The sequence below is a fragment of the Cibotium barometz genome, chromosome 11 (genome assembly GCF_041138505.1).
Source record: "Cibotium barometz isolate CiBa-2024 chromosome 11, ASM4113850v1, whole genome shotgun sequence".
Lineage (NCBI taxonomy): Eukaryota > Viridiplantae > Streptophyta > Polypodiopsida > Cyatheales > Cibotiaceae > Cibotium > Cibotium barometz.
The window spans coordinates 19938859-19959260 of NC_141056.1; the positions used below are offsets into that span (position 1 = coordinate 19938859).

Consider the following 20402-nt stretch of genomic DNA (forward strand, 5'->3'; position numbering starts at 1 on the left):
CCCACACACTTCTATGTCCAGCCCAGAGACTCTCATGGAATTCTTTCACAAGCTTTCCTTGAGTCTCTTTATCACATATGACTCTCTGTGGCATAGCATTCCTCTGCTTAGGATGCTTCCAGAGGTACCCATCCTTTAGGAAATAACCATATGCTTTTCTGCGGATCCTCTTAAATTCTGAGTCAGACCAATTTTCTTGCCTTGTCAGAGTACTCAAATATTGACCAATAAGCAACCAATCTCCTTCATATATTTCCTCAATAAAAGACTCAAGTGCATTTGATAGGCAAATATGGTCCCCTTTTGCATATGCTGTAGTATAGAACTTTGTACCCACATCATCAATGTCACTAATCATCTCTTTCTCATCTTCATACCTGGCTCTTGATAGCATATCTGCAACTGGATTATCTTTTCCCGCAATATGCTCAAACTCAGGATTTAGTGACTTGATATAAGCAATCCACCTAAGCATAGCAATATCTGGAGTGGTACAACTTGCTATCATCCCAAGAAGTGGCAAGCAATCAGTTTCCACAAGTACAGATGCCCCAATAAGATATTCTTTTTCACATTTTAGAGCAGTGACTATTCTCCATAACTCTCTCTTGATCTGTGGATACTTTCGTTGCCGAAAGCTTAATACCTTTGCTCCAAATCTAATTACATACCTATGATCATCCTCATCATCTTGCCCTACTGCCCATCCTATCCCAGTAGGACTAGTATCAACTGTAATAATCACAGGCCTGCCACACTCATAATCTGCCTTTCTCAGAGTGGGTGATGATTGGAGCAAACATTTCAGCTTCCGCATAGCTTTAATATGTACTGCACTCCACAGAAATTTTTGATTTTTCCTCAAAAGTTGATAAAGAGGATCTGCTACATGTGCATAATGTGGGATCCAAATAACATGAAAGACACATGCTCCAAGAAATCTCCTCAGCTCTGTAACATTAATGCATGTCTCTTTCATTCTTTGTATTGCATCTATCTTGGCTGGACAAGGTCGGCGTCCACTAGTACTACAAAGATGTCCCACTATTAGCACTTCACCAACTCCAAACAGTGATTTCAGCCCAGATAAAGTAAGATTCACTTCTTCAAGCCTGGATAGAATCATGTCACAATCCTTTATATGATTTGCCACAAACTTGCGGCACCCCTTTGAATCCAAATCCCCATCTTTGTCTTTCTCATCACAGCCCTTTATTGGCACATCATCCAAAAATGGCATAGTTTTTTGTGGTATGAAGTCTCGTAAGACTTTATTCATTCCATTCATCATATGTGCCACTGAGTTGGTGGCTCCCTGTGGTAAGGTACACATCCTTACTAATCCCAAAGGAGTTCTCATTGTGGTCAAGTCCCTGCTTTGTATATCCAGCTGGAACTGATCATATCCCGAATACAGATCACCCATAGAGTATATAGCTTTCCCTGCAAATGCTTCTGCAAACTCATCCACAATTGGACCTGCTCCCACATTCCTGATTGTGACTTTGTTTACAGGTTGCATGTCTTGAATAAAGCGCAATGTCCCATTTTTCTTTGGTACAGTAAACCATCTGTTGGAATATGGGGCACATGATGGCTCCAAGATTCCCATCCTGATCTTTTCTTTTAGTAATTCCATCAACTTTGGCAAGAGAGCCTTTGGTACTGGAATTGGCCGCAGGTTCCAGGGCACATGTGGAACAGTAAAGATCACCATTGGTGCTGTTACACTTGGATCAACACAGCCTATCTCATGCGGCTGAAAAGCAAAGGCTTTCCCATGTTTTACAAGCATCTCCTCAAAGCATTCCTTTTCAACTGGCAACAGAAAATCCTTCTCACCAATCTTCAGCTCTTTTAGAGTTTCTTGAGTAAACTTATGCCCAATTTTCTTCGGATCTCTAAGATTTGGTTGCATAGAAGCTTCATCTATCTTCTCCTTGCTTCCTGGTGGCAAAGGCAAGGCAACTGGTTTCACCTTCTTTGCAACTGTTTTGTACTTTGTATCAACATAAGCATCCATCTCGCAATTCATGTTTTTACATTCCACCCCCTCGAATTCCTGGATTATATCATACATCTCCACAGATGACAGCTCTATCATTTCATTTCCACCCTGTAAGCATGCTCTTCCCATATCAAGAAGCACATCCATAGTATCTACAAATGACACCTCATCAAGCACCCCTGAAATAAACTCATTCTTCTCCAAAAAACCACACTGCTCAAAACTTTTTTGTTCATTTTGTATATGTTTTCGCATGCCACGCTTCAAATCCTTGCTTTTTACAAAAACCAGTGACCCATAGCTGGAGAATCCCTGAAAATTTGCTGAAAAACTATTTACATTGATTGAGTCCTGCGAGAACTCATTTTTCCTTGTACCATTGGAATCCCGCTTTACAATGGCACCTGGTCAAAATCCCTCCTCTCCCTGTAATTCATGAACTCTCTGTTTATCTTTGGGAGTGACTGTGCCCGAAGAGACTCACGATTCCTTTCATGGTTAATGCAAACTGTCAAAAACTGAACAGCTTTTTTGCCATCCTTACTCCTTATTCTTGCATATGCCGAGCCATCGTCCAAAACTTTTGTTTCCATCCTCACAGCTGTAATGTAGGGTTGCCCAAGGATAAGGGGATACGATGACATCTCCTGAACAAAAAAGTTCTGATCGTCTTTCACATCCCCTATAGTTACCCTTACATTTGGACATGCTGCATAAAGCTCTCCAGATGAATTATTAGCTGCTTTAATCATCCACCCATGATCCACATCCATTGGCCACTTACATTTGTTGTAGAGATTTTTAGCCATAAGATTTATTTCAGACCCATGATCAATTAGAGCGACATATGGCTCTTCCAAATCACCTATCTTGACAAGGGTTTCAGTGGTTGCTCTTGCCCAATGGCTCCTGGAGTAATGACTCTTTGTAAGAACTTCTTTTTCATCATCCTCTTCCACAAAGCGCACTTGTCGTGCCCCATCAGCAGAGTGATTACATTCCACCACATTTTCTCTCTCTTCCTTTTTCTGTACCTGTACTCCATGAGTCTTGGAAGTGCTTGCCTCCCCTTGTGATGGAATAGATTCAATTATGGACTGCATAGCGTTTCTCAAACTCTCTTAGCAATTCTGTAGCAGAAATCCCCATTTTAGGTTTTGTGACCCACTCCAAGAAAGTTCGTTTGGTCACTCGCTCAGAATCCTCCATGAAATATTCATCCTTTAAAGCAAGCTTGAACTCCTCCCAATTTCTGCCACCATGTGCTGTCTGCAATCCTCTTATGCGCTCTCTTATTTCAGGAACACACACCAGCTCGAAACTTCGAACCATATCCTCCTCAGTCACCCTGTTTAGCTCCATCTCCTTTATATAATTGCGCAGGTACTTTGTGATGTCCTTCCCATCAAATTGATCCACCTTTTTCACAATTGATTGTAATGCTTTGGTCGTGGAAATTTGTCCCCTCTCAGCAGCTTGTTGCTGTTGCATGTACATGGTAAACATCTGAAACATCTGCATAACTCCGGGGTCAAAATGAACCCCCTGACCCTCAGAATTCTCAGCCATAGCTTCCCTGTATATTTCACCACACTCTCACCCCAGCAGTTTCACGTCGGGTTCACCAAAGAGCTGTCGTGACGTGTGCGGTATAGCCAGGAAAGTACGAGACTTCTAGCTGTGAGAGTAGGTACCAAGTCTAACAAGGAAATTCACACACAAAATTTCCCCAAGAAGCATAGGACAAGTCCATTTTTAGTGACATATACATGTGTCAATTCATCTCAATACATCCTTGAATTCGTGTACCAAGTGCTTGTCCCTTGATTCACTGACTCCTTTCTCCAAATCCTTTGAACCAATCACATGTAGGCATAACATAACCTTCAATTTTTTTTCCAATATACATGTGACCATTTACAGTGCCATCAAAACCATCATTTCAAGATGCTCTTTATCACCTGAAAACCTGCCTTAATATTCTAACATCTCACAAGTAAAAGATGGCATACGGCATAACTATAACATACTCGTATTTTCCAAAATTCAATCGAGTAGAAAGTAAGACCAACTTCCCGTGACTTAAATGTATTTTTCCACAAATCTCCAAGGTCCAAATCTTTTAACTTTTTCTCCAAATCCTTCTACTCATTTCCAAAACCCTTTTTGATATATGAGATATACGATTTTTCTAAATCGTATGGAGTGAAAGTAAATTTAAAAGAAATAAAAAAAAGTCACTTAACTGAAGGTTTACAAGCGAAGTTTTTCTTCATTTTATTCACTATTCTCAAAAGCCGCTCGCTGCAGACTATTCGATGAAGGTAGCGTGGAAAATCAAGAGCATCTCCTATTGTAGTACTCAAAGTCCTCTTCAAATCTAACACCTACAAGCCACGAACAGCAGGTATATTCTTGAAATGAAAATCTCTGGTCGATTGGGCACTGGTTCCCGTTTTCTGCAGACGTTCCCCTTCCCTCTGCTATGCGCCGTCCTATACTCTGGTTATTTCCTCCTTTTCCCGCAAGAGATGCGGCCTTCCACCACCTTTTGCAGCTTATAATCCGGAATTCCATTTTAAAAAAGCTGTGCTCGCTTATGTTTTTCGTAATATCCAGAAGTTTCCCAATAAATATTTCTTTTTATGCCACGCATTCTGCCACCCGCCACCTTGCATAATTAATTTCAGCTGGCACTTGCTTATCTTCCTTTTTTTTTATTACCTCAACCTTATTCGCATCCTCTTGTATAGTAGCATCTACATAGATGTAATACATAAATAAATACGCTGCCTTGTCCTTTCTATCCAATTGCACTGCATGCTCAAAAGCGTGCCTTCCAAGCTCCACATTGTCCCATTTCTGATAAGCCCCCAACATGGTATGCCACACCACAATATCAAGATGGACCTGCGTCTTCTTTATCATCAATACCACTTTCTCTAGATGGCTAGCATGGCCAAGGAAATCAATAATGCAAGCGTGGTGCTCAAGAGTTGGGGTAATGTCATAATCTTCGCTCATAAACTCAAAGTATGCCTGGCCCTTATCCACTAAACCTGTGTAATTGCATGCATTAAGTACACTAATGGAGGTGACCAAATTTGGCTTTATACCTTCTCCTATCATTTTGTCAAAGAGATGGAAAACATTTTCACTTTCTCCAAGCTTTAAGTCTTCTGGCATCAAACCTTTGCATTTCCATACATGTTAAGAAGGGTGTTCCCTACTACAAGGTCCACCATATGCATAAAGCTCCATAATTCACACCACACTTATGTACAGAGGCTTCGAGACCTAGCTCAGTCTCAGCTCATCTTATTGAACCTCATTTACAATATGAACATATGTACTCAGGAATCATATAATGACTCATCATGGCACTTAACCCATGCATCTGGATTTGCATCTAATGGTTTCATATGCATGATTTCACACCATAGGCATGCTATGGCACGACAACGCAAAGGCCCCCGCCAAACAGCATCTGAGAAATCCCCCCGCGGGGCAACAAATCGTGTCTTTTTACCACGTACTTCCACCCATGGCTGCTCAACCTCATTCTGAACATCCACATGTACATCCATGTGTTGGGCATCATGTGAAGGAGCATCATGCTCATCTTCCACGGGCAACTGCCCATCAAGGATATCCTTTGTAGCAGCAACTTGTTCTTTCTTAGGACATTTGGAGACAAAGTGGCCCATCTCACCACATTTGAAACAGTGGCCAGCAAATGTATCCCACCTCAATTCATACATTAAAGGTTGCAGCCCAGCCATATTGACACGCAAATGTGTCGGCCTAGGTCTCCCAGTATTCCACAACATGCATAGACGATTTCGGTTTCTAGATGTCATTCGAGGCACCACCAAGACATCACCGATACCTCGCATGAGACTTGGTAAAACACGCCAAAACATTGGTGGGAATTGTTTCACTTCAACCCAAACTGGGCAAGCCTGGCGCAACATATCTTGGTACTTTGCCATAGGCTTCCACGGAACCACATGAACCAACTGCCCATCCAAAAAAAGTGGCACCTGCTCCAAGACTGCCCTACGGGCTTCCGAAGTGCGAAAAAGTATTTCATAAAAGCCTCTCGGACCATCGTAAATCTCCTCAAGTGCCTCAGGCGATACCAAGCGGCCCAGCCATGCTCTAAGACGAGGCAACAATGGAATACGCCCAGTAAAGAAAAAGATAGCAGCACGATCATGAAAATCTGCTAGCTGTTGTAGCAACAAAGGAGTCTCCATGCATACATCAGCCACACCACTATTATCCACTGCAGCCATTTGCACGCTATTTGCCTTCACATATTGTTGCAGAAGCTCACCAGTGATCTGCAGCAAACGTGCAAACTCCGGAGAAGGTGCCTGAGAACTTTCCTCTGCATTCTCTCCAACATTCACCGGAGTATAGCTTGCATCAACATCAAGCCTTTGACGTTTTTGTTGCTCTGAGGCATCTGAAGCATAATCCACATCCTTCTCGATCATCTCCTCAATAAGATCCATGTTAAGGCTATTGGCAGCCATGTCGCCAACAGCAGCAGCCGGGTCATCCAAATCCATGTACAAAAGCAAAGAAAACTCGTTCTCTCAAATCCAAATTCAGCACCTGCTGCAGTGCTGGCTGGAAACTCTTCTGTACCTGCAGTACCTGCTGAAACCCTACTGTACCTGCAGTACTGGCTGGAAACTCTTCTGTACCACCTGCTGAAACCCTACTGTACCTGCAAGTCACCTGCTAGAAACCCTACTGTACCTACAGTACCGGCAGCTGGAAACTCTCTCTCTCTCTCTCTCTCTCTCTCTCTCTCTCTGCCAACCAGCAAGTGTCATCTTTTGTTTTGTGCATATGCTTGCTTGCATTACCTTTTTTTCGACAGAAGGTATCTCCTTTCTTTGAAGTCTCTTTGATGAATGATGATGTCTACGCTTCAATGATGACCACCTCTCCTCTGCAGGTTGACGTAGGTACTGTTCCTACAGAGCAGAGCTCAATTGAGCTTATTCAGGCAGACAGGTTACCATTCCATTCTTGATTGTCTCTTTGGAGGTGCTCAGAGGGGGCCAGGCAAAATGCAGCAGGAGGATGTAGATGATATGGATTTTGACACCTTCAATTTAGGAAGCCTGGGTGTCCAACTTGATGAGGATGAGGAAAAATTAGACAGCTGGATGGATGAGAAGAGGGTCGAGAAAATTGAAAGGGTGCTGTTTGACAGGAAAAGTTTGATATCCCATCAAATCAACTCATTTGATGAGTTCATGACACGGGGAATACAGAACCTTATGGATGAAATGCCAGAACTTGAGGTCTTGCCAAGCTACAGCACCCCGACTGCTGCTAAAAAGAGTGACATGAGATTGTGGAAGCATGCAAAACTGACCTTTCACAAGGTGCATCTCACAAAGCCAGAGTGGACTTCCAAGGATGGACAAATAAAGCCGCTCTTTCCTAAAGAGGCAAGGTTTCGAAAGCTGACGTATAGTGCACTAATAAAAGTTGACATACATATCAAGGTATGTACGCTCTGCCCCTCTACATGAGCTATTTATCAATAAATTGCCATTCTGGGGCTTATTTTCCGTGCAGCTTTTCTTCCAGTGATCTGCTACATTGTAGGATGTTGCTCTTTTGCAGGTCTATAAACCTTGTGAGGTTCTGGCTAAAGGAAAAGGGAACCAAACTTTCTCAGGCACAAAAGGGAAACAAAGTATCTCATGCGCTCCGGGAAAAGACATTGAACAAGATGAGCTCTGCCAGAATGTTCCCATTGGTAGGATTCCTGTTATGGTGAATTCTGCATACTGCCAAATGAACGGCCTTGCAAAGGAAGCCTCCCTTCAGAAAGGGCATTGCCAATTTGATGTTGGAGGTTACTTCATCATTAAAGGATCCGAGAAGGTATTTACCACCCCCATGGCTTGAGGTTGCACTGCTTCATCATTAAATACCATCAGTGATTTGTCTTCTAAGTAATCAGATTGATAAAGACATAGCCTGCCTCTATTACTCGACAATGCTATTTGTCTTCTAAGTAATCAGATAGATAAAGACATAGCCTGCCTCTGTTACTCGACAATGCTTTCTTCTCGGGTTCGTTAGCCAACTAGCATCTTATCATCCTCCCCATTATTGTACAAGCAAGAAGAGCGTGAAGGTGTTACATCGAATCTAGTCTTGCTGGGGTGCTGGAGCTGAAGCAAGAACTAGAGCAAGCCATTAGAGTTCCAGCTGGATGCTCTGCTGGTTTTCGTATAGGCAGATGATCACGAGATCGAAAGCTAAGATGCACATGCATCAACCTTGAGTTCTTCTTGCAAAGTTTGTATCTTTCTATTTTTGCCATTCTAGTTTCAAGATAACAAGAAGCAATGTGCTTGTCAAGGAGGTATTGTGGCCTTACCAAAGCATCCCATCAATGCTGCACTTGCCAAGTGATTTTATTGTCTGCCTCATCATTAATAATGCACTTGCCAAGACTGAGAGTTTCGTTGGCTACCATATGAAGTACGAGATTCGAAAAACTGCCAAGTGGTTAAAGGCCAGAAGAAATGTGGTGATGACCATCTTTCTTAATTCCGTATTTAGACTTTGAGCTGCATAGAAGCCTTGCTAACATGTTAACTGGCCACTTAAATGATCTTAATTACTCATAAAAGCTAAGATTTAGGCATGTTATCAAGAGCCCTCTCATGTTGCCTCACAAGTGCAATATGTTCCTGAGATACTCTTCCTTTGATTTATAATGCATATGATTGGAATTCCCACTGTATGATTTCTAGTGAGCAATGTTCTGCTTAGACTGTTAATTTTCTGCTTTTTCGCAATGCAAACAGATTTGGGAAAGAGTAATCATTTCATTATTTGTGACTCGTGAGCTTTTTTTTTTTGGTGATCCATCATTTACAGGTTCTGATAACTCAAGAAGAGCGGGTTAGAGGGCTTCAGTGTGTTTGTTTAAAAGATGGTAAAGGTTTTCAAGCGAAAATTCCCATTTTAAATAAAGGGTTATCTTCAAGGTCTTCATATGTGCTAGTGCAATTGAAGTACAATCAAGCCGAGGAAAGACAGAAGGGCTTTTCAAATAGAGTACCCTACCTAACAGCCAAACTTCCATATTTCAAGGCTGAAATCAATACTGTAATTCTGTTTCGTGCTTTGGGCATCACGAGTGATAAAGAGTTGATGGATATAATTGGCTTGGATGTGCATGATATGCACATGATTGAATTAATTAGCCCCTCCCTGGAAGCTGCAAATGCAGAAATGGTTCCTCTGCTGTGGGATTATGCCAAAGGAGATAGCAGTTCGAGCATAAAAAATGCTGCCTTGGAAATTTTGGGAATTAAGTTGAGAAGTAATACTGCAAATCCACAAGAATTGCCTTCGAAACTATTGGAAAGATGCTTGTTTCCAGATTTGGTTGATAATGATCTTAGGAAAGCCATGTTTCTTGGGCACATGGTTGGAGAAGTAATGGCATGCTCTCTGGGTAGGCGCAGAGAAGACAACAAGGACAGTTTGGTCAATAAAAGATTAGAGCTTGTTGGTGATCTTTTCTTGAGTGAGTTGAAGAGACAGGTGTTTATCTTCCGCAAGGACTTGCAGAAAAGCTTACAGAAAGTTCTTGTGAAAGATGGCAACATCAATCTGGAGAAGCTTATTGATACATCAAAAATTTCAAATGGTTTTGAAAGTGCATTCTCCACGGGGAATTGGGCCTTACCTCCAGAAAAGAAGGCCTTGAAGACAGGTGGCCTTGTTGTGCCCCTTGATCGAAAGAATCCTATGGCAATGCTTAGTCATCTTCGTCAAACAGAGTTTCAGGTTAATCTAAGGGCAAAGTTATGGGAGACACGCTATCCGTAAGTGAAGACTTCATTGCTCCTTGTGGTGCAGCTTGAGGCCAAAATTATAGCTCATTGCATGTAGCTTATAGTGTTTTTATGGTATGCATACAGTCTGAAATATGTGAAATTGGACCCTCACTTTGCCCTTTGGTGGTAAATATTTGCAATTGTCTACTTGCATGTTTTTCCAACATACTTGTAGAGTGAGCATCTTGAATGGTCCAGTGATTTCATCCTCGCCCTGGCTGTGATAGCATGGAATGGGCTTACATATTTTAGTCATCAGTGACTTTGTTTGACAGACATAACACTCCCTTTTTTAGACACATCCTCTTTTTTCTCGTGTTGTTATTTACACTCAATAGATGCTCTCCCTTTTTATAGCATGGGTATGCTATAAGTTCTTTCAAGTGGTGGATTTTTGCCTCAATCATAGTGGTCCCATGATCTATGTACTGCATACTCCTGGCTTTCTGGATCTGCCATAGATATCTTTAGTTCTGACATGCACACTAGTGCAACAAAACCCTCCACACACACACACACACACACACACACACCCAAAAAAAAAAACTTCAAGAGTACAACCATACACATTTGCAAAAATAATCAATCCAGCCAAACTCAGCATATCTGCCCTCCCAAGAGAGTGTCATTGACTCAAAAAGTATTTGCGTAAGTTGAATAACGGAATTGCTGTATTGATGTTGATGTGGATTAAGAACAACATAAGGCTTTATGCATAGGAGAAACCCTAGCTCAACTACCAACAAAGCATGCTCCTCTCTATTTCTAGATGCATTACAACCTTCCTTCAGTATTGCCTTTTCTGCAACTACCCTCACATTAGAGTAGTTTCAGGACAGTGATAAAAGGGGGTCACAGGCAAGCGCTTCATTGTCCTGTTTATGCTCTAATATTTCTTTTCTTGAGATTTGCGTGCTTATTCATAGCGTCAAGTATGAACTTCATTTAGCTTGAAAATAACTTTAAACTTAGCTGCTTGTACATGAGTCAAGCAACAATTTGGGGATGTTTGTTACACTAACCACAAGAGGCTTATTTTACAGGAACAAGTCACATATTGGAAGGTTCTGCGTAGTTCAATCACCGGATGGTGAAAAATGTGGGCTGGTCAAAAGCTTGGCTCTCTCCAGCCATGTCACTTTGGGCTCATCAGAAGAGGCTGTACTGGAAGTTTTGAAACAGTATCGTGTTAAAGACCTGGAAGATACACACCTGTGTGATCTGAAAGAATTATCCAAAGTCTTCTTAAATGGAAAGTGGGTAGCTGTACACGAGCAACCAAAGAACCTGGCCAGATATCTGAGACTCTTGCGTCGGTCTTTAAAGATACATTTTGAGGTAACCACAGATGGTTCGAAATATTTCTTGTATAATGCTTGTTTCTTCTAAAATGCCGCATCTATTGCCTGCTATACAGAGGGTTCTCCTCCTACATGTATGCTCTAAATCTTTTTTCAACTAGTTAGATGTAACAAACTATCCAAACTTTAAACCTGAGGAAGAAAAACCAGAACTTACAACTATCTGCTTGTCATAAAAAGTTTTCCTTTGCTGCATGTAATAACTCCAACACACACACCCCCCCACCCACAAACACACTAAAAAAAAAAAAAGTTTTGTTCTGTTACTTCAATGTACAAAGAAGCCGTCCAAAGCGAGCGAGACTTCTTGAAGATCAGAAACATTGAACAAACAGGTCTAACTGCAGCCAGTCCAGCTCTTGTAGTCTATGACAATCATATAAAATATAAAGATTGGCAGAAGTATGAGTACTTGTCAATCTGTGTAAAGTGAAAAATCAGATGATTGCGGCTAATCCAAAAAGATTGGTGCAAAGACTGGCGGAAGTATGAGTACTTGTCAATCTGTGTAGAGTGAAAAGTTAGATGATTGCGGCTAATCCAGAGTGTCCAAAGTGCCCAAAAATGTGTCCAAACAAGGAAACTTACATAATCAGCCAGTCTCTCCGAAAGATCTAGAACTGCTTGGAGAAATAACATCCTGGAAATCCGGCAGCCAAGGAAATAGATAATGTGAGCAAGAAATCTTTTGGTATCCAAACAAGACCAAAGTAAATGAGACACAGTCTCATTGCGATTTGAGCATCTAACACAAGAAGCAGAAATTATCCTTATTTTGGGAAGAGTTTCACCAACAGGTAGCACTCCATCCAAACATTGCCAAAGGAAAACTCTGTTTTTATGGCAATTTATTAGTCCACATCTGGTGAAGGTTTTGTTTCCACTATTTGGCTATCTTATCCATATTCCAAAGCCTATTAGAATGAACACGTGAGAGAAAGAGAAAGTAGGGTAAGGTCTAGGATCTGTCCTATGGAAAATTTATTTTTTTGTCCTTTCACCATCCGGAACAATTGTAAGAGGAGTAAAAGGTTGCAATTGTTCCTATAACATCTTGGCAAACCCGAATGCTTGTTGTAGAAAGAAAGTAAGCTCGTCTCGTGGGGAACGGAGAGCCAAAGGAGCAGGGAATGCACGGTTCCATAAGACACTTTCTTGTCTCAAAGTATTGCCAGTCTCAAGAGGTCTACCTGACCAGTGAATATATTGTAGAACAAGCTTCAAGTCTGCAAGGAGATGAGAGACATAAATCTTACCCTTCACATAGCCAAATAAAAGTTCCGAGTGAGGTAGCTGCCATTTGCCAAATGCATCTTTGTTCACATTAAAGCAGAGAGTTGCAACCATAAGCATCCAGGGCTGTCGCTGTGCAAGAAAAGTCTGAAGCAAAGTGGCTTTGCATGCCGGAACATGATAATGGATATTCAGAATGTTGCCCTCCATGCATTTTTAGCGAGCATATGAACTCATACTTGAGGAGATGCAAGGGCTTCTTATAATGAGAATTTCGCCAAAAGATCTCAATGCTTTTTGTCATGATTTAGACCATGCCAGAAGAGGGAGAAAAAAGAAAATGTAAGCCATCAAAATTGATGGAACTATTCTCAATCCATTCACACACACGGGCACACACGCACACACATGTATGTGTGTGTCTTGGAGTAACTATATGTAGCAAGGGAACTTTCTTTATGGCGATGACCGGATGTATGTTTGTATGTACATGTATATGTATGTATGTGTCTTTTGGAGTTATTACATGCAGCAAGGGATTTTTTTAAATGGCAACTATATGTATGTATGTATGTGTATATATGTGTGTGCATGTATATATAGATAACTTATACATATATATACATATACATACACGCACGCACACGCACACGCTGTAACTATTTGGTTCTCCTAGTTCTATTTCACATGATGAAACCCATGCCCGGACACCAGACAGGTGGAAGAAGACATGGGGACAGGGTCCATAAGGTTTGATTAAGAAAAAGCACCATTCTTGATCAAAAAGCAAGAAAAAGCAAAAAGTCAAACAGGGTTGACCGCGAGCCAAGGACACCATTGGAAAGAGGAGACTGAGCCGGACCAAAAAGCTAAAAGGCGCTTTCGCAAAAAGAAGCTCTAAGGCCAAAAAGCAAGGTCTTAAAGCCAAAAAAGCAAAGCACTAAAAGTTGAGTAATATTTTATTAATAAAAGTAAAAAGAGCAAAAGCAAAGGCAAAAAGAGAAAAGCAAAGCATAAAAAGGCAAAGCAAAAGCATGAAGGCTTTTTGGCAAAAAGCAGGGTCTCTTACAAGTATAAAAAGGATTGGACTTCTCTTGTAGTACCATGAACAAGATCATTAAAGATTGAAGGAGATCATGGAGTGTGTGTGGGCATCATTATGATCATGGAGAGCTTCTTCGCCATCAACACCTTCTCCAACTTGCTTTTCAGATGTACGGTCAGTCCTAGACTTGTTTGGGCATATGCATGGGCGATATGGACGCGTGTACAGAGCTGTACGGACATGTATGGACATAAATTTCAGAAACCCTAAAACTGCTCCAAAAACCCTAAAAATTAATTTTTTGATGTTTTTATCACCCAAAAACCATTAAAACAGGTTTTATATCAGTTTTCTTGCCAGAAAGAGCTTTTCCATGGTTTTCTTCATCGACAAGATTGTAGGAGTTGTGGAGATTACTCATGGGAACTTGGACTACTTGAACTTGGATATAAACTTGGACATAGAGCTTGGACATGGAACATAGACATGGAGAACTTGGACATAGAGCTTGGGCATGGAACTTGGACATGAACATGGAACTTAAACATATATCTTGGACTTGGGCTTGGACTTGGATTTGGATTCATTGGATTTGGATTTGGATATTAGATTTGGTACTAGCCCGGTGAGAGATACTTGTGCGTCATCCCCGTGGTGTGCTCGGCATCAAAGATCTCGTGCCTCGACATCGACTTGGATATCCTACATTAGCATATCTGTTTGTTTTGTATTCATTGATTGTATTGATCGTAGCCAGCGTGCTCGTGGATTGTTCCTGAATAAATTCCTGAAAGGGGGCGGGGCATGTTCCCCGCTCAATGTGGTGTACTGTGTTCAAGATCCCTATTCCCTTCCATCTCTCCCCTCGCTCTCTATATCTTTATCTCTTGGACACATGGTTGAGTTTGTCATTGCACGCCCCACTGGGCTTGCACACGCACACGCAATAATAAAGTGTGCCAATCTGATGCTCTAAGTGGTAGCCATTTGGATTTTTGGAAATTGATAAAGAATCTTGCAGCTTTCCCAAACAATTGGAGAGCCCTCATAAGGGTTTGCAAATCTTGCGGAGTGTTTTTTGGGAAGAAAAAGGAATCATTAGCATAAGCGTGCGCCACTAAATTATGACCATTTGGCAATTGCAAACCATGCAAAATTCTTGATCTGCAAATTTGTCCATATATAGAAGCAAAGGGTGAGTGGCAATTGCATATTGAAAGGGAAACCTTACTTGATTGATTTACTCAATATCCAAGGACAAGTAAATCTTTTGCCCAATATCCAAGGACAGGACAATCCTTTGGCTAGTATACAATGTGCTATACTCTCTTAATAGAGTCAGTAAATGACATGCTGCATTTTAGGCCCAAAACCAAGTTTTTCTATCATTGCAGTTGTGAACTCCCATTGAATCTATCCGCAGCAAGAGTACATCCTATTGTGTATTCGATGCCCACAAAAGCATTACAAAAGTTATCTGTGATTTGCCTTCTAGGTACAAAATCATATTGGGCTTGATGTAACCCTATGTGTAGTATCTTTTTGGCTCTTCGAGTTATCATCTTAGTGACGATCTTCTAAATAACATGCATAAGAGTAATTGGATGTCAATTTGAAAGATTTCGACATAGTTGCTTCTTTGAGACTAGTTTGACTAGTCCTTTTCGGGACGATGGCATAACACCTTGTAGCCATGATTGGTTGATCATAAGCAATAATGGATGCTCAAACAGGTATTAGAATTCCAAAAATAATTCCACAGTCAACCCATCCCATCCAGGAGATTGCCATTTGCCTAAAGCCTTGATTGCATGGTCTATCTCCATAGACGTAAATAGGCTTTCTATTTCAAAGGCTTCCTACACATCCATTATTTCTTTTACACGTAGCAATTCTGTACAAGGGTGCATCATAGTAGGGTTTCAGTAGGAGGCGATGCAAAAACTTGCCACATTCCTACTCTAGTTGCAGTACATTTTGTGTCCACTCTCCATTGTCCTTTCACACTCGTGAGATACATTGTTTTTGTCTGGTCGCTTGTAAGCTTTTAAAGAAAGCTTTAGAGGAGTAGCCCTTGTCTAGGATAGGCTTTTGTTTGGACCTGAGTTGCCACTTTTGCATCTTTCTATAATTATTCAATTTGAGTTGATGCTTGTAATAACATATATGGTCTTCTTCCTGAGGAAACAAGGGGTGAAAATGGCTAGTTTCTTCAAGAGTTTGTAGTTGTTTTTTCAAGTGCCTAATTTTCTTTCTCCTCGCCCATATACCATTAACCATAATCTGGAATCACCCCTTGCATTCAGGATGCAAAATGATACCAAGAAATATCCATAAATTCATAAATTTCAGCAATCAAAGCAAGGACCACATTGGCAACCATGTCTGTGAAATACGGATGCGTCAAATAGCTATTGTTCATCAGCAAAAATCTTGATAGCTGTAAATCCTCTAGTGGCATGTCAAAGTTCAAACTTAGCAATATAGGAGCATGATTGGAAAGTCGCAAAGTGTAATCCACCCACATTCTACATGTAAAAGGATCAATCCAAGTATCATTTAACAAATGGAGCTTCTCTCTCTCTTCAACAACTGAGGCAAATTAACCAAAGCTTTAAAAAGCAAATTAACCAAAGCTTTAAAACCATAACGCTTTATATTGCAAGCTTTTACAATCCCTCAACAAAAAGCTTCTCTCCAAGCATCTCTTCAAGAAACATTTGAAGGCTTCTAAAGGATTCCAAAGATCTGAGTCATAACTGGATCACTACAAAAGCTGATTTCACCAAAATTGTTTTTTGGCGACAAAGGCAACCATTTCAAAGCACAATTGGCCTACTTCAACAAATTTATCTTGAAGGCTTCAAATACCACTTACGGGCTTTGGACACTTGAAATTAGGAATTCTTGCTCCACAAAATTGCGACAACATATGACTTCAACAAATTCAAAGCAAGGACCGTAAGTTAGTCTACTCTTCACATATTGTTATTTGCTTATCTTAATTATTATCAAGTTTTTGTAATTTTATTTCTCTCTCTCTCTCTCTCTCTCTCTCTCTCTCTCTCTCTATTCCTCATCATGTCAAATCCATAACTTCCTTCTATTTTTGAGAAACTTCTATCTCTTCAAGCTCAATTAAATAAAGAACGAGCTAAGAGGATAGAATTGGAAGAATTATTTTCCAACACGAAAAGATCAAGCATTGATGTTTTTGTTAAAATTATGTGCTTTGGTAATCATGGGCAATTTTTGGAAAGCAGTGATGTACATTTACCAGCCTACACCAAAATCTCACTTTTTGTATTCTCTGTTTTGCGTCTAAATACGCATCTAATTCTCAGTGTAGACGCACTAATAGACGCGCTAATACACACGTAAATAGACGCGCTGTTAGACGCAGTGTTAGATTCTCAGTGTAGACGCGCGAATAGACGCGTCAATACACGCGCTATTAGACGCGCCCGTAATTTCTCTATTCAAGCAACGCCTATAGACGTGCCCGCTATTTTGCGCATCTATCAAGCGCGTCTATAGTTGCTTTCTGTTGTTGTGAACCATAAAATTCATTCTTGCCTCATGCTACATTAGAGTTGCGAGAGAGTAAGGGAGAGAGAACACTCCATTTCTATTACACAAAATGGGAGAGCCTTGGCTTGCAAGATGTATAAGCATTATGATGAAAGGTATACCCCTTCTTATCAAGGCATGTGGCCGGCCAAATGTCAAGTGCATCCATGTGACTTATTGCATTTCGCCAAGCAATAAGTCACATGGAGGCCAAATATCCAAGCTTATGACAAGTGTAGCATGCTCATGCAAATACTCCCCATTTCAGTTCGTAATATTTTTCTCCCATATAGACATCATCAATCTCTACTACAATGGATAGTGGAGTGCGTTTATATGTATCCATAAAATACAGAATCTATTTCTTTTATCCAATATACATGGGGGATAGATGACAATGCCTAACATTTGAGCCAATCTTGGTTGTGCATCAAAGAAATCTACTGGGTGTCCATGGAAGCACATGCACCATCTAATGACTTTAGAAAAATGACGATTTTTCTAACAATTGCTACTTGTGTATTGGTTTTGAGAGTACTACTTCACAAAAGCCATGTGCAGCATAATAAGCCAATACATTAAACATGTACTATGCATCCGAGTTATCATGGTTCACAACTGATTCTTTGAGTCTCTAAGGATCCATTTTCTCTCGAACCTTATCTCCACCATGAGAGTAGACAACATGTTGCTTTGCTATTCCATTTCAAAAACCAAGCAAGGAAAAAAAAAATACAGACTCACACACACACACAAGCCAAGAGGAAGAGCAGAAAGCGGAGACAACAACAAAGAACAAGAAGAAGCGACAACTAGCAGGAAGGAAGAGAAAATAGGACGCCCAACATGTATAGACAGGCGGTAGACCTTGGCAAAGACAAACGACAATCCACAGAGAGGCAGGAAATGACAAGCGACAACCCACATCATAGAAAGACATGTACAGACGGATGACAACCCAAAAGAAGGATGGCAGTAAGAGCAACGTGTAAGCCTTTACACACACACACACACATTTTTTTTAGTAATGATATATTACTAACGGGAAATTTTAGTGCGAGGTGAAAACCCACGAAGAAATATGCATTGTACAATTATGAGTTCTAAAAGGACCCATACCAGCCTGACATGATGTGATTCCCTGGGACTAGCTATCCTGGATATTTTCTGTATTTATGTTCTGGGAAGGTTCCGGAAGGATCTTGAGCCCTGGACAGTTTAGCTGATACAGCTAAGGAGATGGGTGTTTCTTCCAGTCTAGCTGCACTCATGTCTGTGCATGACTTTGATTTTACCTTTGGATGACTTGCCTTGTTTGCCTGGACAATGCTTGAGATTTTTGCCTGCGATGTCATTGGGGCTGTGGACGCCTGGGCACCCTGTCGCGACGTGTATGTGCACACTTGTTTGGGACTGACAAGCGGTCTACATGTGTTTGGTAGGTGGTAAGTGTCCCCAAAAACCCAATTTACAGCTTTATCTTTTCACATACTAATAATTTGGGTGCAGGTTCACACTAATAAGTGACAGGACAACTTATAAGCTTTACACACTGGAAAGGTTTTTTTTTAAAAAAATAAAATAAAATAGAAAGAGACTTCTATTAAGTATGAGAAAAACATACAGCAATCACAGCTATAAGCCAGAAAAGAATAGAATCACCCCAATATGTAAGGTGATTTCAACCATGTGTAAGACCTGTGGTATTAAAGGAAAAGAAGATGACATGGTCCCATTCCCGCATAAATATCACACGCTTCGCCTCCGCAAAACGAGAGGGTCCCTGAATGCGAGTCCAAGTAGCCATAAGAGTATGGATGATATCACCCCATATAGTACTAATGCACTGAGACCCAAAAATCTGGACACCCTCAATAGCCTCTGTGCATCTAGCTCTCCAGACCTGCCATGCTGTAATACTTGCAATAATCTCCTAACTGGTGTCAATTCTCTGTCTAGGGGGTGTATAATCAGAGTGAGGAACATCTTGTAATAAACCATACTGGGAAATACCTCTACAAATGAAAATAGCAGAATCTGTACCACTGTTCTTATAAAAAAGCTGTGGACCGGACTGGGAGAGCCAAGCAACTGTCCCCCAAGTCACATGCATGGCTCGGCCACTAAATTTTCCCATAAGTTGGGATACAAAACTCAAAATCTGTTGTGCAGTGCTGCATCTCCATAAACAATGTTGTACGGTCTTAGAATCTGCCGCACACCTAGCACAGGAAGGTGCTACACCGAAAACTGATCTCCACTGATTGGTGGGGAGACCACCATGTAAGAATAACCAAAAGAAATGAGAGATCTAGCTCCTTCTGTATGAGTGCCAAAGTCTATGCCAATATCTGCGCTGTATCACTGGAGAAATATGATAGCTCTCCCAATGAGGCTTGAGAGTAGGGATCCTATGCATCTGTCGAGTGAGGAGAAGCCTGGCATTCTGAAAAAGGAAGGCTTTTCAAAGGATCGAAGGCATCAATCCACTCCCACTCTCCTGGATCCCACTGAAGATATCTGATAGGACTGCCATCATATAACCACAAACACCAAGAGCCATGAGTCACTATCTGAGGAGAAGGGTCAATGAACCAGTGCTTCCTCGAGCGACCAACAATCCTCACTGGACTAAGCCTAGTATCTGGAATGATCTCCTCCATACTACATCTCCTCAATCTCCCACCAGGCATGATAGAGTAAATGCGGCAATCTGTATCCTCTTGGCCCGGAAGAGCAATGACCTGCAGAGGTATGCCTATCCTCGAAAAAACTCCCAGCCAACTCGGATGATAGTCTCCATGAAAGGTCCCAGAAAGCCACTCATGCGGAATAGTTGCATCAATCTGATCCATACGAATGCGAGAGCCCCTAAGATGCTGCATGGATGTAGCTCTCCGATCCTCCGGAAGACTCTTAAAGGTCTTCCAAGCAAGAACTGTGTATGCACATCTCTCCCATCCTGACCACTGCATATAACGAGATGCACCAAGTGGCCGACCAGCCTCATCCCTAATGAACTCCTTCCACATAATAGGTTGTTTGGCAGCCTCGTCCAAAGACCTAAGAAGCCTTTGTCGCAAAAAATATCTCATGCGTCTCCATGCTCTGACAATGGCTGCAATAAGAGGGGAAGATGGTGCCCTAATATCAGCCTCTGTGAACAAAAAAAATGTGCTGGGCATCCAGTCTCTCCCGACCCTGGGTGTACATCCGAAAATCTGAGACGAGAAGAAATCCTTCCAAGGCTCAGTGCCTGGTAGGAAACCTTTGACCACAAGTTTGCAAAGCAA

The 20402-nt window shown here is 41.3% G+C and overlaps 1 protein-coding gene across 1 annotated transcript in view; it reads left to right on the plus strand.

Moving 5' to 3' along the window:
* The window catches only part of LOC147633872 (DNA-directed RNA polymerases IV and V subunit 2-like), an 82783-nt gene that overhangs the window by 55199 nt on the left and 7182 nt on the right, over positions 1–20402 (plus strand). Inside the window, exons 2-5 of the mRNA XM_086804927.1 lie at positions 6981–7539; positions 7661–7924; positions 8933–9888; positions 10944–11238. Coding sequence (XP_086661053.1) covers positions 7096–7539; positions 7661–7924; positions 8933–9888; positions 10944–11238 — 1959 coding nt within the window. The 5' untranslated portion in view covers positions 6981–7095. The remainder of the gene's footprint in view (positions 1–6980; positions 7540–7660; positions 7925–8932; positions 9889–10943; positions 11239–20402) is intronic.